This window comes from Geospiza fortis, unplaced genomic scaffold, assembly GCF_000277835.1.
Source record: "Geospiza fortis unplaced genomic scaffold, GeoFor_1.0 scaffold2, whole genome shotgun sequence".
Lineage (NCBI taxonomy): Eukaryota > Metazoa > Chordata > Aves > Passeriformes > Thraupidae > Geospiza > Geospiza fortis.
In genome coordinates this window covers 1,867,038-1,894,019 of record NW_005054366.1, presented here as the reverse complement: position 1 = coordinate 1,894,019, position 26,982 = coordinate 1,867,038, and the positions used below count along the sequence as shown (strand labels likewise).

General features: G+C 43.3%; 1 protein-coding gene across 1 annotated transcript in view; it reads left to right on the top strand.

Annotated features, from left to right (window-relative positions):
- Window positions 1-26,982, top strand: part of MEGF11 (multiple EGF like domains 11) — a 195,571-nt gene that overhangs the window by 53,332 nt on the left and 115,257 nt on the right. The window contains exon 6 of the mRNA XM_031059657.1: window positions 22,835-22,909. Within this exon, the coding sequence (XP_030915517.1) occupies window positions 22,835-22,909 (75 nt within the window). The remainder of the gene's footprint in view (window positions 1-22,834; window positions 22,910-26,982) is intronic.

Below are 26,982 nucleotides of genomic sequence, written 5' to 3'. Positions count from 1 at the left end.
TTTGGGAGTCAAATGTCCTGTCCCGGGGTCATTTCACCACACAGGCCTGCCGAGTGCAGCCCCATGTGAGGGATTCATCCCATCTCATCCAGCTGGCTGCTCTGGGAATAGTAACTCCTTCCCAGCTCTCACAGAGACAGAAGTGGACAGTGCTTTGATGACCCTGGAATTTGCTTCTTGGCTGTGCCTCCTCCCTGCAGCTCATTTGGGACCCTCTGAAGTTTTGCTTCCACCCTTCCCCCGGTGTATGGCATGTGCTGGGATGCTGCTCTAGAAAAGATCTAAGAACTGAATGAAATGAAAACAGGAGTTTTGTGAGAACACCTTTAAAACATGAACACACAGTGAAGTCCTGTGGAAGTTTCTGCTCTCAGCCAGGGGTTTATGTTTCTATAACCCCTCAGGCCACCCAACCACGTTCATTTTACCCTCTCATCTCATTATTCAGAGGTTGGCCACACTGCTCCCAATGGCATTCCTAGAAATGTCATGACTTTTTTCCTTTCCTTGGAGCTTGGCCCTGTGCAGAATGCTCATTTTTGGCAAGCTCTGCTGATTAATAACAGTATTTCTCTCAATTTTATTTCTGAAATGCCCTTTGCACTCACCAGAGCAGCCAGGTCACCAAGCAGGAGAATGAAAACTGGAAGGAACCACAGTCTAAGCAAACAAATAAATAAATATCACACACCTTTTTTATGGAAAACATTAAATAAACTGAATGGGAGGAAGATGCTGCGCTTGCACTACTCAGGCCTTTGAAGTACAGGTCTATAATGTATTATTTGTTGTGCATCTGCCACTGCTGCAGTATCAGCTAATGGGGGAAAGATGCTTTAGATGTCACTTTTGAGTAAAGGCACAAGACTTAGTGGGTTCTGGGCTGCAGTAGGGGCTGGTTTGCTGCTCCCACTGTGGCTGCAGGTGGCAGAACTCCCTGCTTTTCCTGACAAGTGGTGATGGAGTGCACCCTGCTCATGGAGGGAGGGCAGGACTGCAGCCAAGGGGGTTTCTGTAGTGAGGTAAGAAGGGGATGCAGGGAAACACCCACCTCCCTCATCAGCCCAGGGGAAGGCCAGCTGGGTGCCCACTCACATCTGCTTTGAGGGGCTGGACAGATGGGCAACTCTGGGGCCCTGATCCAAGAGTGTAAATCCCACTGAGATCCCTGGGAGGTGGGCTCTGGCTGCCATCCCATCCCATCCCATCCCATCCCATCCCATCCCATCCCATCCCATCCCATCCCATCCCATCCCATCCCATCCCATCCCATCCCATCCCTCTTCCCAGCCTGCCCCACAAATGCCCCTTTGCAGGGACAGAGGCACTGGCTGTACCACATTTGCATCTCCTGGTGGCTTCACCCTTGAGAAAGTATCTGGTAGGGATCTTCAAATAGTTTTTCATTCCCATTGCTCCTACAGAGCTAAAATGGGGAGTAGGTCAAAGAGGAAAGTCCACCTTTTAGCTCTGCTTCTAGTTCAGCATCCCAAGAGGGAAGCAGATGTGACTTTCCTGTGATGATCCATGGCTGCTCTCCTTCATGTTTGGTTGAGAAGATGTGAGTCCAGAGGAACTTCCACACAGTGCCTTAGTTTGGGAGGGAATGTCTCTGGGAGTTGGAGGAAATGATTGACTCCCATGATTGGGAAAAACCTCCCTCCACTCCAGCAGCTCCTGCTGACCATGGACCATTGATACACTCAGTCTCCTCGCTCAAATGATGGGGACAAAAAAAGTCCAGGTAAGATTTAACTCTAAAACCCCCCAGGTTCTCCCAAAAGGAAACCTGTGTCTGAGGGGTAAGAACCACTGTATTTCTCCAGCACAGGGCTCAGCTGAAACTGGTTTAATTTTCTGTAAAAAACATTTATTTAGAAGTTGCATAAGCTCCCACTTACTCCTGTACATGAATTAGAGAGGATTCTGTTTTAGTGTTGCTGTACCTCTCATACTTGCCACTGACAGCCTATCTACATCATATAAATAATCTCTAGAGCACCTAATTTAGTACTATTACAGTCCAGATGAAATGTTTATGTAATTTCCCTTCTTTTGAGATAAACTTCAGATACAGAGAGAAAATTGACTGTAAAAATGACATTGTAGGACTCTATATTTATCTTCTCTCAGTGATTTCCATAGCAAATTTACTCCATTTACCATTTGAAGGCTTTTTTTTTCCTGTTGCCTTATTGTAAGCATGGCAAACTGAGCATGAAATTGTACCATCATGGTGTGTTTCTCCAAATCACACTTGTCACACTTGTAATCTCAGTAGAGGCTAAAGACAGATTTGGTGTCTGGGCTGCACTTGTAGCAGTGATCCCTCTGTAATTACAAAAAGACTGTTTTATTAAATACCACACCTCTGCTATTCCTAGGCTGGAGACAGGGAGGGACATGTTGGGATTAATATTTACAGAGGTGTTTTGCAGCCCCAGCCAGGAGCAGCACTTTGGTGTGATAGGCATTGTCAGGAGACAAAATTTAAAAGCCTTTGCCTCCAACTGATTAGTCCCATATGCATCCTTTGATGCTTAAAAAAAGGGTTCTTTTCCTCAGGGCAGTAATAAAATCATCCTTTTCTGTCTCATTGTCTAACTGCAGCCAGAGAACTGCAGTATTTTTGGATATTCACCAGTCTGCCAAAGGCTGTTGGTGGGTTAAAGTGAGTTCCTAGTGAGGAGGGGGAGACAGCCAGGCAGAAACAGACACAGAGACAATATAAATCTTGTTTAAAGAAGGAAACAAAAGGAATCCTTTACACCAGATTTTTTTCTTTACTTTTTACTTTCCTGATCTTTTTCCTTTTATGTCTTGCATTAGTAGTGCCTTCAGTCCAGTATCTTTTCAGCTCAGGTTCTTGTCTGAAATCCCGGGGTCTTTGGTAAAACAAGGTAAAATGTGCTGGCATTGTAGAAGGTGAATCAAACCTCTGATGTCAGTCAAAGTCAGGAAAACATCAGCAAATCCACTGAAACCACAGAGCAAACTGTCATAACTCCCAACCCACAGGATCTGCCATTGGAGAGCACCTAGGGAATGGGTCTTTGTGTGCAGAGAGGTCATGGCACAGGGGATCTGATGGATGTGGAGTTGTGTAGTGTAGATGCACTTAAATATCACATAGATTTCATGAGGTTCAGAGTATGTGCTCAAGATGAGATTAGGCAGCATATGGTCCTGGTATCTGTGACTGTCAACACATCCCTTCCCTTCAGCCATAGAAAACTGTCTTCAAGAGGTAACCTGCTGGTGGGAAAAAATCACTTATTTATTGGCAGTCTACTCCAAAAGCCAAACTTAAAAAGCAAGAGTGGCATATTAGAAAATATTAAAAATCCAAGATTAATTTCAATAAATATCCTTGTGAAATGTTTTGATAGATGGATATATTTAAAGGGAGTGGCAGAGTCATTTTGGATAAAAAGCAGTGTCCTTTTGTGGTTTTGTCTTGTCCACAGAGGTGACATTCAGTGAGAACCTAACTCCTAACTTTTGAAGTGCTCCATCCACTCCATGGTCTTGGTGCCCAGGGATGTTCAGTGTTCAGCTTTCCCTGGCACTGGATGGGGGAGGGAGATTCTGACTAACATCCATTTTTGATGTGCAACAAAAATGCCATATGGAGTCAAATTGGTGATCGCGGCTGCTTCAAATAGAGTGTTATTTCTTATTTGTGACATCTTCACAAAAAAATCCCTTCAAGCTTGTCTTTTAGTGCTGAGCTCTCACATCTCATTGGCCAAGTCCTTGATGAAAACAGGGAACGATCTGGAGAAGTCAGTTTTACACAGGCATTTTTCTGTGTTTTATTTCAAAGGCTCCTATTATTAATAAATTGTAAAGAACATTCTTTTAATCTACTGCTGCACCTTCTCGTTGCCATGAATTCATTTCCTGTGATGATCATGGCAACACAAAGGGTGGCTCTGTAAATTCAGGGCTGTGCAGCGAGACCTGACAGAGCAGGGTCCCTGCAGCACAAGGCATGGAGTGTTCCCAACTCCCAATTTTGGGTGGCAGTTAGCTCCCTAATGCTCCCAACCTTCCCACCTCCCACCTCCTCTCACTGGGGATAATATTGACATTTAGAAGCTGCAGACAAATGCTGCAGTAAGGAAGGGAATGCTTTTTTAATGGAGGCTTCTGCCATAGCTGGGAGAGAGCAAATGTGTGTACACAATTTGCATGCATTTCAATGTGTATCTCCTGATGAGTTTCAGGGCACTGTTTGTTTCAGGGGGAAAAATAGCTGATGTAGTCACCATAATTGAATGAAGTCTATTTTAAATATTCTAATGCAGGAGAAAACCATTCTCTGCAGAAGGCCAAAGTGAGCCTGTGTACCTATGAAATCACATTTCAGTCCTCAATATAGTCCTCGAGTAATAAATAGACCTTTTTTTGGCTTCTGGCACAGATAAAAGTCCCTCAAAAGGTTTGATGGCAGTGATGGATCCAGGACACTGCTAAGCCTGTCACTGACTGGGACACCTCCTTGGTCCCTTTTGTCCTTTGGCTTTAGGAATTGTTGGTCCCTGCCTTAGCCCCAGCTCTGGCTGCCCTACAGCCTGTAAGGGACAGGTGTGGACAGGCACCTCAACACTTCTGCCTGGACCTGCAGGCTTTTAGCATCAACCCCATGAGCCCACCCAGGGCTCTGGCTAAATCCCAGGTGCAGCAGTGCTGGTGATGTTTAAATTCTGGGACCTGTCCAGATTAGGGCAGGTTGCCCCCACAGCTCGGGGTAACACCTCGGCTCCGTGGTCACCCCTGTATCTCTCTGGTGCTGTGACCAGCCCAGGGACAGGAGAACACAACCAGTGTTGAGGCGAAATTCCTCTGAAAAGCTGCTCCCCACCTTACCCTTTCCTTGGTTAGTGACTCGGACTCTCCGCATTTCACACTTTGGGCAAACTCTTGTCTACCCCAAACCAAATCCTTCAGGAATTTCTTCCCCCCATATTCTGTTACAAACCAACTTTAACTGCATCTTTTCCTTCAATAACTTTGTTTTTAGGGTAAAGAATATAGAAGAGGTTTAGGAAATTGAACACAGTCATGTTCCATCCTGTGAATACAGCAGACACAGCTTCTTATCTATACATATGCTTAGTTACTCCTCATGGTCTTGGATTGAAAGCTTCCAGCAAAAACCATCCAGCAACTTCCAAATCTGACACTGGGGATGATCCTGTGCAGGCTCAGGAGTTGGACTCGATGGTTCTTGTGGGTCCCTTTCAAGTCTGCATATTTTGTGATTATATATACACGTATATCCATAATATGTAATTTTATATATTCATAAGATTTTAAAAATTGGTTTTAAACTGGTTTTTAGGGGATATGAGCTGGGAGGTTTCTTATTTAGTGGAACTTGCTTTTTAAAGAACTCAAGACACCCAGGAAAATGGCAGAAGTCATGCAGGGTGGGGCAGAGGCAGGCAGGCAGCTGGAATAATCCAGCAGATCTGGCACTGAGACCCCCTCTGTTTGTACCATGGCACTGGTGACTCTTTGAGGTGAATTAGGGAAGGATGGAAATAGGAGCCCACATAAAACATGCATTATTATCCATCCTGTATCCACAGCAAATTTTACAAAAGTGACAAATTCAATTTATTTTCATTAAATTTTCCAGTTGCCTGGAATATCAGGAAACAATGTGATCCACCTGGGTTTTTTGCCTTGTCTCAGACCTGAAAGAAATTCTCTAGTCCACAAATGATCAAGATTAGTATTTGCTTTGCTTTCATGAAAGGTTACCTGTAGAGTGCCTCACATTCATTGGGAAATTTATTTCCTGATGAATCCAATTTACATTAATGTGGGCTCATTAAAAGATAATTATTGTGCTGAGAAGAGGACCACAGCATCCATCAATAGAACATCTGTAATTGTTTTAGTCGTATGATAAAGAGATAATTCTGAGTTCAGCTTTTCATAATGCCACTCTTATAAATGTCAAAACTGGATCCTTATTGTAGCAGCTATGGCAAAACTTAATTACTCTGATAATTATTATGAAGAAGCAGATGTCTTGCGCCAGCTCACCTTCTCTCCATTAGCCCAGTATAGAAACCTTTAATGTTTTAACAATCAGGACTTTGAAAGAGACTACAAGGGTCATAAATGTTAAAATATCTGGATCAGCCAAGCTTTGCTTGGAGGAAATTAGCACTTTTGAAGGCAGCATTTGGAAAACTGTTATATAGTGGTCCAGCTGCAAAACTCTTCAGTACAGTTTCCCAGCATTGGAATAGATTTAGTGAAGGTACTAAAGAGAAAATTTGGTTTTATCTGATGAATTTTGCTCCGTGTGTGGAAGAACGCACTGGAGTTCTGGTTGTGTTAGCAGGCTCACCCCGATTAATACTATATAACAATAAATAACAGATCCTTGCAGTTGTAGACCTCTATACCTTCTTGTTCCAAGTGTTTCATTAAGTAACTAATTAAGCATCAGAGCACCTGAATAAACTGGGAAGATGACCTATGCAATAGAGTTCATGGTTTTTAACCTTGATAATGTCTTCTTGGTGTAGGCAAACACACACTTGATAACAGGGACAAAAAATAAAGGAAATGAACAGTTAGGAGGAAGCAGAAGGGCAGATAAAAGATCCAGTCCAATGCTGGAAATCAGTGGAAATGGTGTGTGAGGTGGTGGGGATGTCCATGTGTGCTGCTGGCAGAACAGGTAAATTCTCTCACCTGTCAGGAGGAGTGTAAGAGCCAGCCAGCAGAAAATTCACTCCCAGAGATGCCCTGGGAACTGCAATTCCATGCCTGGGAGTGGAACTAAAGGGACAAACAGACCTCATACTGTCCCTTCCACCCATGGGCCATCCATCCTGGGATTCTGTGGTGCCACACAAGTGCCTCCATGGCAGCAGCAGCTCTGCCATTCCATGTGCATCTCTCTAGTGAGCACTGGGTAAATTCTCTACCTCGCTGGGAAATTTATACAGGAAGAAAATATTTACTGATGCCTCTGACAGTCAGAAAACCCAGACAGTCAAGAGTGAATTCATAAACAAACCGACTACAGAGGCTCTAAATGTCCAGCAAAAAAAAGGAGAGAAAAAAACTCATCACCATTTGATTCAAAGAATATGCATTAAATTCTCATTCCTAAGGTTTCCTTTCTAGTTTGCACTTGCAGAAGGCACTGGTAATTGTAAGGACATTTTTCAGCCTGAAACTTTGCTCATCTGTTTGAAGAACACTCTCACTAGGACCTGAGTCACGCACCCAGGTTTGGAGTAGCAGCTGCAATCTAGCACTTTGATTAAGGAAGTCTAATTTAAAATTACAAATGTATTTTTCAAACCATTCTTTCAGCTCTGCAAATGCCGAGATTCTTTGTGAAGTGTAATACAGTTACTTTTATGTAGTAATACAGTTCTCAGTGTGTCTCAGATAACATCAGGCTCTTACATATTCTGACTAGGCAATGAATTTCAGTTAATAATAATGTTTGGGACATTAGCACCTTTCATCTGGAAATACTGAAGAAATACAAAAACAATACAGAAACCTCAGAGCAGGATTTCTGATGGGCTGACCAAGGCACGAAATGTGGGCCGTGATTCATGTCTCACAGTGGGTCAGGCTCTTCTCTTTCCACCCCGGGCTCTCAGATTGTTCCCTGTACAATGGGCTCGGAGCCAGATCTAACATTGTATTTTTATGGCACTGCAAAGCACAAACCACCTCCCACTGCTTCTTGCATTTCACAAAGGTGGGAATATGACTGTGATCCTGCTCGACTCAGGAGTTCATCCATATTTAGAAAGGCATTTAGCACATCCCAGGCCAAGTTTACATATGCATATGCATGGCTTGAAGCAAAGCAAACCAAACCCAGCTCACATGAGGGAACATCCAGTGCTGTGACACGGCTGCAAGACTGAGCAGGGTGAGTCTGGCGTGGAACCCAGGCCTCTGGCTGCCCCAGCTGAGTGCTTTCACACCTCCCTGCTGTTCTGCCCCACAGCCTTCCTGTGCCACATGCTCTGCAGAAAAAGGGTTTGCTGAAGATATTCAAAAGACACACAGCATCATTTTACTGGAATTACTGCAGAGACCAAAGTTGTCATGAATCCACCAGTGCAGATCACTGAGATAGCAATGCTGTTTCTACACAGGGTTTTTTATCTTAAACCATCCCATGATTAGAAGAAAGTTCTGTATATCACAGTGAAAAGCAGGGATCCTTGAGTTCCCTCCAATATTTTTAAAGGCTATCACTATCACAGATAGGGTAGAGGAAATGTACCTGTCTGTGGAAAGTTAGATGGAAATAGATACAGACTGTAGCTGCAGCTGAAATAATGACTGAAGGAGCTGTCTTCAGATGAAGAGCACACTTCTGAAATACCCTGTCGCAGAGCGTTTTTTTCTGAAGTTAAACCTAGACAGAATCTCTCCTAGGAATAGGGAAAATTGATTTGCTTACTGAATTGCTCACAGGAAAAGCTGATGTTGAAAGTTAAAGTAATTACAAAGAATGGAAAACAATTGGGTCCAAATCAGAAGGTTTTTTAAAATTGCTGCTCCTGCCTTTGACTTAGGCAGTAATGCAGGGGTCTGCTCCCTTCACAGCGAGGATTTGGAATGCATAAAGACCTGAGCACTCATTGAGCATACATGGTAATGTCTGAAAAACAGATCTATAATTTCTTTCTTCTCCCTCTTGCTTGGTTTATCAAGGTGTCCCTGGGGTGCTCATTGTTAAACATATTCATAAAAGTCCTCCAACTCTAAGAGAACTGAAAGATACAGAGAAAAATCCTGCTTTTGGTTAAAGCTGAGCAGCACCAGTAGAATTTGCCAGTGGCTCAGCTCCTCCCTCGGTGTAAATTAGCACTTACAACTCCAAATGGAGTTTTGTAGTTTCCACCAGCTTGTTCTGCTTGCAGCATTACAAGTGACAGCTGAGTTTGGCTCGTCCTGCTAGAGCAAATAGGAAAAGGAGAGAACAAAATATCCTTTGCCAGCACTTTCCAGATGATCTTTCTTTGTGATAGAAGTGTTTGTATTTTAATAAGTGCCTTTTTCACACAGTCCAGCCACTTTTTCTTTAGCCTACAGAGGGAAGACACAAGCAGATCCTCAGTGGGGGCCAATTGATGGTGATTCAGCAGTGAAATGGACAAATTCTTACAGCACAAACCTGTAACTCCTCACCTGTAGCCAACAGCGTTGTTACTGTGAGGTGGGGCTGGTGGAGCAGCTGTGAAAGGCACCTGAATTGTGCAGTGACCTGACACAGACTGGAATTGTCCCCCTGAGGAAGTCCTGTTTGCTGTAGTGGTGATTATGCAACCCCAGCTCTGGTTTGTTGCTCTTTCCTTTCCTTGTGTTAGAAAATAGTAGATGTACTCTGCAAATCTCCACTTTCCTTATGAGATCTCCATCTTGTCTTGCTTTAAAATCTATATTATATGAAATGTCAACCTGTCCACTTTTGTCACTCTGGATACTATAAATACCAGGTTAATAACAATGACTGGTAGAAAAACAGCTCCATGGGAACTGAGGCGGGTTAGCTGAAAAACTCCACTGATTGAAAAAGAGTTAAAAGCCATGCCATCCTGTCACCTTGCAGTGTGACAGTGCTCCCTGCTCAGCCTTCACTTCTCTTCCATCTCAACACCAACTGCTGCTCTGATAGCTCCCACAAGGATCCAAAGGCTGGAGAGGGCTTGGCCAGGCAGCTCATCCCCATTCCCTGAGCTGCAGCACATGGAGGGTCATCACACTCCCACTTCTGCTGGTCTGGAACATTCTCCTTAGGAATCTCTGCCTGTAGGAGACTCACCAGACGCCACATAAGCAAGCAGAAACATCAATGCTATTTTTAAAATGGCTCTAACCTTCTGTTGTCCTCATCATTGATTTGTGATTGGAAAAAAAAGAGCAGAGTGGGATTTGATAGGTGACCTGTGACATGAAAGAATACAGCAGTGCACAGCCAGAAAGGGAAAGAAAGAGGGGAGAAAAGATAAAGGAGAAAGTTTTAGGTACCTATAGTGCATCACATGTACGTATATGACTGAGAAAGTACAAGAAACCATATGTTTCTTATTCCAATTGTCCTCTGCACCCTTCTCTCCAAAGAGGGGATAGTAATGAAGTTTTATTACACATAAAATTAGCTTCTCTAAGTGCTACCATTAACTAGATAATAAAAAGAGTTGCCTGAATCTTGCAAAAGAATTGTTTTTTAAAATGTCAGTTAATTGCTAAATGACTCCAGCTCCTTTCCAACTACTTTGTCTTTGCAACAGTGAAGACTTCAGCAACTGACTGAAAGGTTTTATGTCCCTCTTCTTCATTCCTTGCAGGAAAGGCAAGAGACAGAGCCAACCTCTTACACATTGCAGCAACTTTTCGTGTTGGAGCATCCAGTCTGTCCCTGGCCTCTTTAGTGCCCCCAGGACAGACTGAGCCACCAAATAACAGCTCCTTGGGGTGTTCAGGGCTCACCCAAGCCCTGGTGGCACCTGGATATTCCAGAAGGAGGAGTTACCAAAGAAATTATCACAAACATGCTTTCAAACATAACTGTACCTCAAAAGGAGGCTTCTTTGGGTTGGTGGGGATGGGTCTGTCAGCCCTGAGTTGGGGTTCAAGCTGTTTCAGGTGAGGTGTTCTTCCCTGGAGCCAGGGATGAACCATCAGTGAACAAACAAAGGAAGTGGAATGAGGCAGAGATGGGGGGAAGTTCCACACCAACAGCAGCAAAATCCTGTTTGGATCCCCTTTCAGGCATGTTCATTACTTGTGGTTGGGGGTATTCTGTGTGAGGCTGGGATCCCATTCCTGCAGCCCCCAGGACCTGACTCTGCTTGGCTTTGCCCAGCTCCATTTCTGTGAATGCCTTTACATCTGCTCTCCTTGCTCTGTTAAACCTAGTTCAGCTAAGATTTTCAGAACAGGTTTAACATTAATCTCATGCTTTGAAATAGTTTCAATTGAAGCCTATAGGTGTCTGGCTGGAGTAAGTGCTGCTGTTATGAGCAGCTTTGGAAAAGCCCATCAGTTGTGTGCCTAATGCCTGAGCATCCCCATGCAGAGCACTCTGATTTGAGAGCAAAGGATCCCAGGGCCATTGGAGAGGGCTTTCTGGGAGCAAAGGATCCCAGGGCCATTGGAGAGGGCTTTCTGGGAGCAAAGGATCCCAGGGACATTGGAGAGGGCTTTCTGGGAGCAAAGGATCCCAGGGACATTGGAGAAGGCTTTCTGCACTTTCTGGCTTTATCCACAGCCCAAAGCATCATCAGTAATAGAGAACTGCATCTCTGTCTCTTCCACATCTCCTTATCCCTCAAGAGTTCTGTTTAGATTATTGTATAAGTCAGTAGGAGTCAAGTTTGACTTTGTTTTTATCCAGGGATGCTGTCTAAGCTCTTCTCATCCTGTACAGAAAAAACACTACTTGCCACCAAATCCTGTCATCTTTATCCAGTTTTTCTTGGATGAAATGTCTGTGGGACTCAAATGTCAAGGTTAGTTCCAGTTTTCTTAAAATCTGACAGGATCTCATATCAAATAGGTGGAATTTTCTCCAGCAAAAGGGCCTCGTCTAGGCTGTGGCCAAACTCTGCACTAAGTTTTAATAGGGAGCTCAGAGAATTAATTAGGTATGTAAAAATTGTTGGCAGTAATGAGAACTCATGTCCATCTCCAAAGCTGGAACCTGTGGTTGAAGAGAAGAATTGCTTAGGAAGACATCCAGCACTGGTTGTTTTATGTGAGATGCCAGTGACTTCCATGGGAATTCCTTTATGGAAAGTCAGTGGAATATGGCACCCTGGTCGTTGCTCTTTAAGAAGCCTTAAGGACCTCAATTATTTCTATGACTTCAGCTGCCCCACAAGACAAGGGACATGGTCTGAGGCACGTGATGTGGTTCTGGGCTGAATGTGGGGTGATGCAGGAAAGGCAGGTGAGAATTAAGTGGGTTAGGAAGTGCTTGTGAATAAACTCCTCACCCTATACTGTCAAATTGTCTCTTCTAAATAGATGCACAGAAAAAAATGTTTGACTCAAGTTTGCAGAGTTATATCATATTCCTGAGTCAATTTTCCATGTCCTGGCACATGAAAATGTAAATTTTCTTTAGGTGTGCTGACGGTCCTTCTGAAGAGAGATCAGAGGAATCTTAAATGTCTTAAAGCAAATCCAGCTCTCCAGATATGGTTGTGCTTTTGAATATGCAAAATATCATGACTGGAAGGTCTTTTAGCCAGGAGTCTCTGAGCTGATGTTGTTCAGGCCGTTGACAATTCCATTTTCTCTTCCCACAGTGCAGATGTTCACAGTGCTGTAATGCTATTTATGGGTAAAGGAAGATGCTATTACAATACTCTGGTAATGAAGGGAGAGTTCTGTGGGTTCATTGCTTCTTTGTTAAATACAAAACCCAATAAAGGGATTTGGAAGATGTCTGGGAGGGATAACTAGCAGAGACTGAAAAAATAGGGAAAAGGAGAGACTGATGGAATGGTATAGATCAGAACACACACAGGCAATTCCCTCTGGTATGTATTCTGATCACACAACAGTGTTACTCTGCAGTAACTCCTTGAAGCTAATAGTTTATAAAACAAAATTAGTCTGGAGAGAAAAGCAGGTATTACACATTTGGAAAAGGGGAAGAGGAATTTGACCTCATCAAGAGACATTAGTGAGAAATAACTGGAGGGAAATTCTCAAAAGTCTAACATTGCACTTTGAAAATGGATGCAGTATCTGTGTAGCTGTGATGCCAGAACATGGCCAAGCACAAGGAGCTTTGTGCAGCTGCTCCTCGAGGGGCCTGGCAGCCAGGCCTGGTCTTGTTGATGCCCCACACGTGCTCCAGCAAAGCCAGAACCACCTCAGACAGCACAGAGAAATCTGGTGCAGCATCAACAGTTTACACACCTAAACCCAGTCACACATCAGCTTTTAAACTTACTATCACTTCTGAAAGTAAGATTTAGATTCCTGATATGAAGAACTTTTAAAGATTTTCTTCTGCAGAAAGATTCTTTCTGAAGATGATTCTTCTGAAGATTCTTTCCTGGGTTATGTGGATGTTGCCTTTCACTGCTGGGGCCAGTGGCAGTCACTGCACTGGGTTTGCAGGGCCAGGTTTGGTTGTGGGGGACCACAGGAGTGAGAAGATTCTGTGAGAAACTGCCAGAAGTTGCCCCGTGTCACATGGAGCTAACACCAGCTGGCTCCAAGACAGACCCAGCACTGGCCAAGGCTGAGCCTGTCAGGGGTTTGTGGAATAACAGAGTTGAGATGGGGAAAACCCCAAACCTGTGCATTTGCAGTTGGTGGGAGGAGTGAGAACACGTGAGAGGAAGAGCTCTGCAGTCCCTAACTGTATTTTCTGTTCCCAGTCCAGGCAAGGAGGGCAGTGACAGAGTGGCTTTGCAGGGCACCTGGTGCCACCAGGGACACCCCCCAGGCACTGCCAAGGCAGCACAGTTGGACTCTCTGTTTGCCAAGCTGTCGTGTTAGTGGAGGCTCTGGAATGATTGGTGATTTCAGGATGTTGTTTTCTAAAGAAATTGGAAATTCTGGGGAATGAACTCCTAAAATGCTGTGTAATGTGTGTAACTCTTTTCAAAAGTGTTTTGGAGTATCAGCTCTTTGAGGAGGTGAGCACTGTGCATATTAAAATGATGCCTTTTCAAAGCTCTGAGCTGTTGCTAAAATGTTACAATAAAAAAGTCATTCCCTCCTAAACACATTACCAGTTAATGCAAACACAGGATTTTTTAAAAAGCCATTCCTTGGTGCTGAGAGCAAGGAAACAATGCAGAGGCTGCAGCCTCCTGCCAGTGACCTCCTGTGTGACTCAGTGTTCCCTGGAGAAGAGCAGCACGCTGGGGCTGGGGCTCTAATTAGGGGACAATAGGCAGGAAGAGCTCCAGAACTTTGAATGGGGTCAAGAATACCTTTTGATCAACTAACAGAGGCATCTTTGGATGAAAGTCATGAATGTTAAAAGCCATTTCAAAACAGCATTGGAATAGTATAAACAACACTTCAAGCACCTGAGATCAAATAAGCAATTGTTTTGTGGAAATTCTTGATCAAAGAGACAGCAGTCCCCTGCCTGCTGCATCACCAGGCTGTGAGAGGGGGAAGTGAGCGCCAAAATTCAGGTGTATCTCAGCTTAAAACACTGTACAGACATGGGCAGCTGCACCCTGCAGGAGCTGAGGATACATCCCTACCTCCAGCACTACAGGAAACAACAGAAGTATTTTCCTACTTGAGTTCCAGATGTAGGGAGAAAAAAGGATGTTACCAAGGGGAAAATGCAATATGCTGACCATCTGGTGAGGCACTTGCAGGCAGGGTGAGATCTCAGCTACAGGAATGGATCCCCCACATCTCTCCTAGCCAGACTGCCAGGCAGCAGAGATGCAGAAAAGATTTGGCTATTAAGAGGTGCTGTGAAATACCGTGGTACTTGAGAGGATTAACATAACCAAGTGCAGGCTTCAGCTGCTTGACTCTTTGTATGTTTTGCACTTATGTAACATAATGTAGCAATAAATAATGTAGTATTGCATTAGACCATATGTTGAACATTAGCAGGAGTGATGTCACACACTAATTACTGTGAACAAATGACCTGTGATTCAAATCCATTATTTCAGAAATGTGCAAATTTAACCCTGTTTAAATGGGAAGGACCAGGCAGGTCCTTGCTGAGGAGGCTGCTGTGAGGTCAGGCTGGGTCCCAGTCCATGGGATTGGGATCAGCAGGGTCCCTGGGCAGGCAGAGGCCTGGCTGGGACACAGCTGGAGACCAGCACAGCTCCAGCTTAGCTCAGGCAGTGGCTGAGGGTCCGGGGCTGAGCTGAAATGCAGCCTCTGGGTCCTTGGGCTGTGGGTGTGGGCCCAAGGGAGGCTGGGCAGGGCTGTCCTGTGCACCCAGGAGCCTGAGAGAACAGCCCGGTACAGAGAGCAGGACTGGAATGGCACTGCTGGGGGGTACTCTTCAGTGAGGAGCTTCCCCACTGTCCAGGAGCACTTTGGAAGTCACTCCCAGCTGTGCTAACCCTCTGCAGAGGGTCTGGTGTGTCAGGTCATGCACAGAATCAGTGTTGGAAGAGACCCACAGGATCATCCTGTCCAACTGTGTGACATTGGTTCAGTTTGACCAGAATTTGACTTTTGCTTCCGAAATGGAACTTCCTTTCCAAGCTAACTTTTTAACCATCCCGTCTTTCAGAACCTTCCTCAGAGGGATGGGTCAAATTTGGATCACACTGTCAATGCCAAATTCTCTCCCTCGTGCAATGCAGAGGTTACATTGGTGTTCAGCCTTTAGATTCTGAAAGCTGTGTAACAAACTAATGTTTACAGACTATCATTCCTTATTTCTCTCCTTGGAATCAGGCACAGCATAGATATTTTTGATAAATTATTAAATATATCCACCTGGTAGTCAGGTTGAGCAGTGTTCATCCTAAAGGCTCAAAAAATAGCACATTGCAAGTGCAGTTTTTACTTATTATGCAAGACTTCTTCTGCAAGCAGAAGTGAAGAGTGGGAGAGGTGGAGATACAATCCCATGTGTTGATGGAGTGATTACTTCAGGAATTCATTTATGTTTGCTAAAAAACTTTATGCAGATTTGTCCAGGTCATTTGGAGCTCTGCCTCTCAACTGTGCACATGCTGAGGATTATGAAACCCCACTGAGTTCTCATCTTCTGAATTCCTTTTATCTTGTTTTCACTTTAGACTGCATCATACTGAAATTTAGTGGGAATATGTTACTTCCCTAACTGCAGAGTTACCATAATGCATTTAACATGGCCTGCATATCAATTACATTCCTATAATCATGGATTAAAGAGTCTGGAACAGCTCATATAAAGAAATCAAGAATTTAGTTAGGTTTTATAACTGTGGGCTTAGAATCAGTGAGAAATAAAAATGCATGCAGACTTGGTTTTCCTTCCCTTCCTTGGGCAACTGCCCAAATGTTGCATCTCTGAGTTAGAAAAAGGAGTTGGGTTTGGCTTCTGTACAGATTCCACATTCACTGAGCTGCTTTCTTCATTTAGTGAGCGCTCTCTCTGAGCAACACTGGCCACATTCATCTTTATTAGGCTGTAATGGGAGGCACTGCATGGGAAGCCTTGATCCTGAGCTCTGCATAAAACTGCAGCTTGCAGATGCTCTAATCCTACCAGCTATTAGCTCAATAAATTTATAATTGATATATAGGTGTAAGTCTTCCACATCACCTACCTGAAAGCAAGAGTTATGAAATTTAATAAACTGCCTGTGTCCTTGGAGCTGTGATCTCCCTTCATGGGGGAGAACAAAATGTCCATCAGTGCTCCTGACAATTACTAGAATCGTTGTTAATGTACTATGAGGAGTAATTCACCATCAGGGCAAGCTCTGAGACACAGTAGGGAAATTTAAAATATTTTATTGTGCTAATGTTACAGCTACAAGTGATATTTTAAAGCAATTGCCATGATAATGTCAATGCAGTGCTAAGTAGTTCCTTTTAATGCTGTTCACAGAGAAGCTGATATCCACACAGATGTAGCAAGGCTTCTGAAAGACTGGCTTAATACAAGGGAAAACGCAAAATCAGTGTGATGCAGCACAGTTGTGAGGAGAAAGGTGCTGGATGGGTTTCTGGAAGGGGGCCTGAGACCAAGCAGTGCTGAGTAACAGATGGAGCCAGGACACACCAGTGACTCCACCACGGAACTGGTGCAGTGCAATTTACACCTTTTTCTTTCTAAGGAAAACAGAAATGCTATAAACATATGCAAAAATAGTTAACTGTTACCTCCAAGGCATTATTTCACCGCATTTCTAGGATATTAAGACAAACCAATCATGTCTCTAATAAAGAAATGCTGGTTTTCCTCAGCACTATGCAAGGGAAGCAGCATCTTCCTGGAGGTGTATATTTGATGAACTGCAGCACTGATTATTTGATTGATTTAACTATCAGAGGGGTTATAATAATAATAAACCAATTCAAGGCATCATTAACTAGCAGAGCATTTGAAATAATACAAATGAGACAATGATTCATGGGCATGTTCAGATTTATTTTTGTGGACTGTTGGGGTCCTTAGGTATTTAGAGCCAGTTTACACAGAATTATGGACACTTATAAAATGCTGTTTTCTGAGAGAAATTCTTGATCATAACTAGTTTGGAGCCAAGCAGAAAACAAAAAGAGCATCTAGAACATCAAAATATCTCCAGAAGGAGTTAGAAAAATGCAGAAATTTACAGAGAGCTCAGCACAGGGTAAGAGTGGGAACTACCTCCAGCACCAGATATTGGACAATTAGTTACCTCAAATTTAGTTTGGAAGGCTTTGGAAAAGAAATGGTTCTTTGTTATGCTTTTCTTTGTGCTCCTTCACCTATGGGTGTCTTTAATTATGCAAATGTGTGCCTTAACACAATTGTGGAGACAAATATTGGGGGTATTTGTGAGTGCTGTGAATGCCTGGGGTAAAGTCTGACTTCTGAGACACATGTGAAGCCGCCATGGGATTAAAGAAATGTAATTTATAAATGCATTCCTTTGATTGGTGAAACATCTGAGTTTCCATTGCTGTCTCCTGTAGTCCATATGAGTTTGCCTCCCCACACTGATGGTTTGAGGATCTTTAGCATAAACAAAGACTTTGTAATAATGGCTTCCCCATCTCTCCTTCCTTCTGACACTGTGCACATCCTTTACATCCAGTGGGAAAAACTGATCTCCTGCAGAGACTTTGGAAGCCACAGAAGAGGCTCCTCTTCCCTTCCTGAGCCTCACCTGAGACCAGGTGGCCTTAACGTGGCTATTGGAGGTTTCATTCACATTTTCTACAGTTCCTCTTTATTGCTGCAACAAAGGACTTCCTTTAACTAGGCCACCCATTAAAGATCAGATACTTTTATCCTTTCTAGCCAGACACAAACTCTTTTCTCCTATCCATAATATTCTTCGCCTGTTTCTGCTTCATAATCAATGTAGGGAGTTTTATTAGTTGCAGGATCTAATTTAACATCAAAAGAATCAGACCACCTCTCTGGTGAATGAATGACTGGCAGACCTGATTCAGGGAGGACATAAGGCACGCTTAGTATTTTATAGAACCAGGTTTTCTGTCTGCCAGCATCGCTGCCTTAAATGCAGGGAGAGCTAAGGGAAACCATGGTGGGTACAAAAGCAGCAGTAAAGAGTTTTTTGTGCCAGATCCCCAAAGTGTGCCTGTAAAAATATTTCCTAAGGCAGCTCTCCATCACTGCTCGTGTTAAACCTTTTAAGTCCGTGTGTAATCTAGTAAATCTTATTCATGCAGATAGATGGATTGGAATGAGAACTCACCCTGCGAGGAAAGACTGGCCTGGAGAAGACAACAGTTCTTATTTGTCATCCTCTGTTATTGTAACCATATTACAGGGGATAATGAAGTGCAAGGGACAGCAATTAGTTGGTGGCAGCACAAGTGATAAGCACAGCACCAGGACTTTCATATACTGTGGTGTGCAACGCAGCCTATTGATTTAACGGCGGGTTTTCTCCCTTTCACTCTCCAGTAAAAAACAGCACAGAGATTTATGTGAGCAGCACTGCTTTGGAATACAGATCAGGCTGGAGAAATGCTGGTGTGAATCTTTGGATGCTCACAGTTTAACAAACCCCAGCCTAGGTTAATTCATAAACTGCTTTCCAAAGGGGCTGGATGCCGTGTGGTCCCCAGTAGGGCTCCTTGGCTCTGCTCCTCACACCTGACTGCAGATTAATCTGCCTTTTAACTGTGCCTGCGTGGAGCCACACATGCTCAGAGCCACCAGCAATGTGTCTCTCTCCAGGCCTCTCCCAACTGGGTCACCCTTCAGCTATTGCTTAGTGGGAAATTATTCCCTTTGAGATTCCCAAGCCGCTCCATGGAGCTGACTATTGTCATGTTCTGGCACTGAGATTGTAGAACAGATTATGGGCAATCTGTCAGTTCAGGCTGTTCAAGGAGAGATGAAAAATCAGACACGTGTTGCTCTCACACACTGAGCAATTCAAACAAAGACAACAGAAAAAATATTTTTCCCCATTTATTATTCCATTATTATTTCCTATTATAATATGGCAAGCAAAGCATGAAGGGCACCTTGAAGAAAGAGCTCTGATGATGTATGTCCCTTGGCATTATCAAAATGTTCCTGTGGATCTCAATGGAGAATAATTTCAGGTGTCTTGAGTCAGTTTTGATATTCAGCTGTGGAGACTGAACCCCACCCCAAAAATCACCTTTGGTTGCGCCTCGGAACACACTTCACTTGTCAGGGCTGAGGCCTATCAACTACAGGGTGGTGAGGCATTTAGATTGGTTTGTAATTAATGTTTCCTGGCACAATTTTAAACCTGAAAATGAAAATCTAGAAAAATTTATTATTGATCATGGAGGGGATTCTAAGATCGGTTGAAATCATGGCCTTTGAATACAACCAGGCCACCAACATCGTGGGAATTCTTGTATGCACTTCCAGAAGTGCCCAAGGCCAGGTTAGACGGAGCTTGGAGCAACCTGGGGTAGTGGAAGGTGCAATGAGATGGTGCTGAAGGTCCCTTCCATCCAAAGCATTCTCTATTCCTCCCTCTCTAACCTTGACTTATGTAACATAATGAGTTGCAGGCTCTGCCTTGAGCAAGGTATGGCTTTTTTTGGCTTTGTCTCAGATAAATAATCATCTGCCAGTGAACATGTTTAATATTGTCACCTAATATTGCAGGTTAAAAAGAGAATTGCGTCGGAAATTTCATTCTGGTAAACAAGCTGTGAGATGACAAATGCCACAAAAAACAACTCCAGTCACTGCAATGCTTAATGTTTTCTAGTCTTGGTTTTATATCAGCTTCCAATTACAACTACAAAGGCAGAACCCCAATGCTGATGTAATTAGAAGACGTATAAGCAAATTAAGAATTGAACAAATATTTCAGAGCTTAGAATAAACAATCCTAATAACCGTTTTGGCCATTAAAGAAGCCTATTTTTTATTCTAAATAAAGGACATTCTGGCAATGGCTGAACGAGGATGAAAAAGTTGTGGGGAATTTGAGTTAGTGGGATGATTTACTGTGGGGCAAGAATTCCCTCCCAGCACTGGCCCTGGTTTAGATGGTTTCTCGTGCTGTGTGTTGGCCAGGGCAGTCACTGGCTGGATCCTCAACTCTTGGATTAAACCAGGAACAGCCCCATGGATGCTGCACCCCCTGTGCCCTCAGGCAAGTTGTAGGAGTAATGATCCAAAAGGGTTTAGGAGTTTTATTGCAGCAGGGAGGCAGCAGGGGTCAAATCTGCACCAGAAAACCTATAACTAAGTCTGTAATTCTTTTATGGGCAAAGCTGCAGGGATTTCTGCTTGATTAAGGATTGCATGATTGAGGCCAGTGACATTAACAGGCACAATGTCCCCTCTGCATCTAAAATAGTGATCAAACATGACAGGAAAAGCCATGAAATAGCAAAATCCCAACACTTTCTTGCTGGTAAGAGTGGCTGCATTCTTCCCGTCCTTCCCAGTTCTATAAATGGGATTTATTTCTCTTTTTTTTCTGCCATTCAAGGCAATTTTTGGAACTTCCGTGTTGTATTTAATGCATACCTCTTGCCTGTCCAGGCTCTGCACTTGCCCAGCTTTGTTTTGAGGCTACATGATCAATAAATGTCACTGCTGAAGTGCTTTGCCAGTTCAGGTATCAGAAATGAAAACAGAAGCTCCAGCTCTCTTTTACTGCTTGTGACAAATTGATTCTTTTTGGTGTACCTTGCACTTCTGTCACTTCATGTGTCTGAAGAGAGGGGGATTTCTCACAGCACCTGCTGCTGGACCAGCCTGAATTCCAAGATCCTTTCAAGATTTGTTATTAAATTTGTCTTGTGCTGATGAAAAATGGGAAGCGGTGGGATTCTTATAATTTGAAACCATTTGTGTTTTGGCAGTTAAAAATACTAAAACAGAGACTGTCCATGCAGTATGAACCTTCACTTGTAATTACAATTTGTCCCTGAATACTCAGGGCTGTGCAATTAGGTGAGGAATTATATGCTTAAAGGACCACTTGGGGACTTCATGGTCAAATAAAAACATAACTATTCATAAGTACAGGTGCATATATATTTGCTTAAAAAGAAACAACAAACAATTATTGGATCCCCAGAGGAACATTTGTTCCCTTCCCTGGGAAATAGCAGGACTGACTTGTGCTGAAGGAAGGATTTTTATCCTTGCTGCATGAAACCTTACCAGGATTATTTCCAATTACTGTTTTGAGCAACAGCACAAGTTCAGGAATGGATTAATCTGAAACTTTACTTGTAGCTCCCTAAAATACATCCACAGTTTACTCTACTTTACAGCCAGTTTTGCTGAGACACAGAAGTGCAGAGAATTTTGCCACTTGGTTTAGCTTCTTTTCCCCGCAGAAGTCCATTACAAACACTTGCTGTTCTTAAGAGTTTGTGACACATATGAAATGTAGAACTCACATTTCTTCAGAGTCAGTTAAAGAACTGAGTGTGCATTTTTTGTCTACTGGAATCTGTCCCTGAGATTTCCAATTCCTTTTGCTTAATTTCTGTGTTCTGAAAGTTTTTAAACTGTCAGCAAAGATGTTTTACCAGTCTTCACCTTATGGCAGGAACTGAACCCGACTTTCATTAAGGGGTGGAAAGGGATGCCGGTTGGATTCTTTTTCCCTCAGATCCCATAGGAGGAGTATGGGTGAGCAAAAGCTACCACTGCTCACCTTATGGCAGGAACTGAACCCGACTTTCATTAAGGGGTGGAAAGGGATGCCGGTTGGATTCTTTTTCCCTCAGATCCCATAGGAGGAGTATGGGTGAGCAAAAGCTACCACTGCAAAAAAAAAGAGCAGGTGAAATATGTACCCACTGAAAAAAAAATCAGAAAAACTTTACTCATCTATGCAGAACACATACAACACCTAATTAAATCAGGTTTCATTGAAATTAAAATAAACAGCCTGAATTAATGAATGCAGCTTGTGAGGAACACTCAGCTCCCATTGTGCAGGCAGACTTTACACGAGGCATTTTTGATAAGACATTCTGGGGGGCAGAAGCTGTCACTGCGTGTTTGTACCCTGAGGAAGGGCAGAGGACAGGACAGAGATCTCTGCTCTGGCACCTGGATGTGTCCCAGCTCCTCTGCTCCCTGCTGGGTGACCTTTGGCAAGTCACATCTCATTTCTGACAGCCTCTGAAGGCATTTTGTAGTCTCCTCAGGAGTAGTAATATTTAGGAACAAAGCATCATTGTCCCAGTAATGTGTGATTTGCGTGCTGCTTTATTCCACAGGATGGGGCTTAAACAAAATTTATGGGAAATGCTGGCTTGTGCTGGATCTCTGCACAGGAGTGAATCTTACCCAAGATCAATAGAGTCATTCCCCAGCCCTGTGGGTTTTGTGAGTGCCACAGCATAAAGGAATCAGGTCCTTCCCCAACAAAAGCACTATGCCTCTGCCATAATTGCTAAGCTTGGGAATTGGATAAATACTAAATTCTGGCTTTCCAGTGTTTTCCATTTCTTCGTGACCATTAATGAAATTACAGCCCTGCTAATAACAATGTGACATCCTGCCCATGGGAAAGGTATGTGGAAATTGTCAGCAATTGCAAGTTTGAGTGAAAAAGATGCAAGTCCTCACCTGTTGTTATCATGCAGACTTCATCAAGGTTATACAGTGTTTTCAGGAATGCATGGGAAGTGGTATTTTCAAGTTATTATTTTGATTTTCCATAAGATTTGGCCACCTCTGATGGGCTGGAGGAGTCCAGCACCTCTTCGGCAGAGACTGGTGGAAACAGCAACTACAACAGTGAGTGGTTTCCAACAAATCCAATGGCTCCTGTAGGGTGGTGGGATCTGAGGGAGCTGCTGCCAGCTGGCCCTGGGCATGGTTTCTCTCTTGAATGGCACATAATGCTCTGGACCCTAAACCTGAGGGATGCTGAGGCAGAAACTGAAGGGAATTCAGTAGTTTCATGCAGTATTTCAGTTAATTGGGTCAGATTTTTAAATTCATCCCAAATTTGTGCTTTAGGTAGCTGGATGGATGCAATTTATAGTTCCATGTCCTTAAATGGTGCATGTTGTACCACAGGCCTGCCTGGTGGTCACCTGGGCCATTTGACACCTCTAAATCACCCACTGGGGACACGAGACTCCTTCTGCTTCTCCCTTAATATGCTATTCTGAGGTTATAGAGTTGTTAAAGCTTCTTCTGATCACTAAAGACCTCATGGAGTTTTACATTAAACCGACTCTGGGTCAGTATGTCCTGGCCACATTTCAACTTAGGTAAATCACAGGGCACAGGATTGGATGTTCTGGCTCATTTTATGCTTCACGCCCCTCATTCTGTTGTGTATCAGTAACACTCTGAGGACCAAATCTTCTGGCATCAGCTGCCTATGGTAGAACTGCATCCCCTTCTACCCAGAACCATTTGATCTCATTTCTTTATGCAAAACATCTACTGAGAGCACTCAGAGCAGGCAGGGAAAAGAGAACCTCAACTGTGTCGGTATTTGCTCCTTTAATATATTTTGGGATGTGTGTGGGTTTATTTACAAAGCATGTGTAGTTAAATGTCATTGAAAAATATAATTAAAAATCAATTAAGAGACCATTTTAAAAACAAGAGGTTGTAAAAATGGAATTTACAATAATAACCAGACTAAGCATTTGGCATTTACATGTCTGCACCAAATAGCAATTCCCTTGTTAGTTGTGCTTGAGTGACAAGGTACTTGCTTATCTCCTGGATGTAAATTCCAATATTCTTGTTATTGCTGGGACAAATAAATACCTGCATAAAGACTTCTTGCAACTGCCAAGTAACACCAACTGATTAAATTCAGACAATTGTTTTTTTGTTCTTGTCTGGGCCCAGTGCCAAAATGATCCCATTGTATGAAGGGCCAGATTTTGCACTTAGTTTATGCTCAGTTAATGCAAGGTAAATACTGTGCTACCAATACAAATCTAAGCACAGAGAGACATTCTGATATGTTTTAATTTCCTACATAAAACCTGAACATACAGAACACATAGAAGCAAAAATGGAAGCGTATTTGGCCTAGAACACAACATGGTGGTGAAGGCAATGGCTGTGACTAGAACTCTCCAAGGGGGAGGACATGAGGTGTGCTTGGAGCCTGTGAGGTACAGAAGTCCCTGTGACACAGTTTCAGATAAAACTTCCAGATAAATAACTGGCAATGTCTCCACAACTCCACTGGAATGCCTATATGTACATGTGGGACTCATACCTGCACACTCTGGATCTGGCTTTAAATGGTAAGAGCTCAAGGACTATCTTGCTGTGGGATCAAATATCCCAGATGTGAACAGTTGGGGATGTTTCTGAGATTCTTGTAAAAGAGGTGGGGATTAACTATCTAAAAAGCATTTTAAACATCATGAGCTCATAGGAAGCACTGGAATCAGTGATAATGTCCATCTGGGATGGTTCCATGTTGAAGGGGATGGGGCAGGATTACCCTTGGGAAGTTCTCTGTCTGTGCCTGTGTGCACAACCCTTCTCTTCCTGGCAATACTGGGGTTAGTGGTTGGCTCTTCCCGAGGTTTGGAGTCAGCCTGGAGAGCAGGGAGTTGTGCTGGAGAGCAAAGTGCCTCTTTGTGGGGTAGGGGGAAGGCTGGTGGTAGTTGCTGCACGGGGCCATTTCTCTCAGGTGGTGGATTAGAGATCTGTGAACCATCCCACACCCTCCTGTTTGATTCTGTGCTGATTGGGTTCTCTCCTGTGCCTGGCTTTGGCTTCTACGATTTAGCTCTCATTCCTCATTACGTGCACAGACCAAAATGAATCAAAACCCTCTTGAAAATCTGACATTGCAGCCCTTTACAATTTGGATGACATGGAGAGTCTGTTTCTCCTATTTATGACTAATCAGAGGTTTCATATGTGCCACCCCATGCTCTCATCAGTTCAAGATGCAGAAATCAGCCCCTTTCTTTTACCATTGCATCCTTCTTTGTCTCTGAAGATCTCCATTAAAATCTTACTGTAATACTCAATCTGCATTTTCCCCAGTTTTCAGATCCATGGATACACAGCAATAACACACTTACACTTGTTTTATGAGAAGGGCTTACTGCAGGTATTTTATTCCATTTTAAGGATTTCTTCCCTCATTTTTTGGTCCCACAATTCAAACTATTCCCAGGAGTCATTGCCTGTGCCATCCCTGCACCCTTCCCAGCAGGCAGCACCATGGTGCATCCCTCTCCAGACATTTTCCCTCTGATCCAGGCAATTTGTGCTCAGACTTGGATGGAATATGGGTTTTTTGTGTTCGCATATGAACATCTGCTTCAAATTCCCCAGCCAAGAAAGACAAGAAGCAAATTAAACTATTTGTTCTTCTTTCTGTCTCTTTAATATCAAAGTCATTCCTTACATGCTCCTTAAGCTTCCACTTTTGATCAGGAGATATTAAAAATGGATCTAAACAACTCACATCTTAATCATATTCCTTTGTGAGCAGGGTAAGAGTGAGGGGAGCAGGGGAGAGAAGCCAAAGCTGCTTTGCTGCTCATGCTCAGTAACCAACCAGCATCCAACACTCAATTCCCTGCCCTGTCCTCCTGAGCTGCCCTGTGCAGGGCACGAGGCCTCTGGAACATCCTGCAGCTTCAAATCCATCTCTGCCTGTGCTGGAGCAGCCTGGGAACAATTCCCTGCTGCTCTCTGATTTGTGCTGGAGACCTGGAAAAGGGAGTTTGGAGGATGACTCAGACATTCCTTCTTCCCCTGGGCTTTCTTGCAGTGCCAGCCCAGCAGCCAAGTCGCTCTTCTGGGTGCCTTGGTTGCAAGTTCTCAACAATCTCTTTAAAAAAATTCTATAAAATGTCTTTTAAGAAAAAACAAAGAGAAACTTGAATGTTTTCACAATCCTGTGCAGATTTTGGAAAATATGTCATTCACTTCAGGAGGAAAACCAGTAAGTTATGGTGCTATTTGGATTCAATCAATGAAAAATCAAAATAATAAAATAAGGTTTAGCATTTCACAAGAAATTGTTCATTCTACACAAACCTGATGTCATTCTGTGATGAAATCACAGATTTAGTTGCAAGTTCTATTAGAGTAGCTGTGCAAATAAAATAAATTTTTTTGACATGTTTGATTCAGTACTGAAGGATATTCTGATTAAAAAATCAGCACTATACAATTATCAACAACATGTATTAATAATTTAATAAAACCTAAATGACAGATCTCAAAAAGCAGCTGTCAATGTGGAATAAACATCAAATGTATTTCTGGTGGGTTTCTGCTATTTCACTTACTCTTATAAATATTTACATTACTGATATAGGAGTAAATATGGAATCACTGCAGCAAAAAATTGTGAATGACAGAAGAACTAGCAGAGTGGTGAGTGCTGATGGGCACTGAGGGTTCACACAGAGGCATCTAAACCAGCTGACAAATTATTTTAGCATTTCTAGAGGAAGGCTGAAATTTATCTCCATATTATTGAGATCCCTGCCCATGGCAGGGGGTTGGAACGAGACTGTTTAAGGTCTCTGTGAACCCAAACCATTCTGTCCTTTCCAACCCAAGCCTTTCTATAATTTTTGGGATTTTCTTATTCCCTGCAAGGACTTGTGCTTGTTTTTGTAGGCAGTGAAGGCTCTGGGAACCGAGAGATATGCATGTCAGTCAGGAGATGCCAGAGTTTGCCAAGCAAAGGAGCCAAGGAAACGGGAGCTTTGTCCTTGGGCCAGGTGATTTTCTGGCCCGAGGTTAACTGGAATTCCATATCCCCGGAATCCAGCGCTCCCACACTCCGGGCTGTGCCAGCCTCCTGCTGGGGTGGCAGCAGAGCAGGCTCGGGGCAGTCCCCGGCGGCCCCCGCC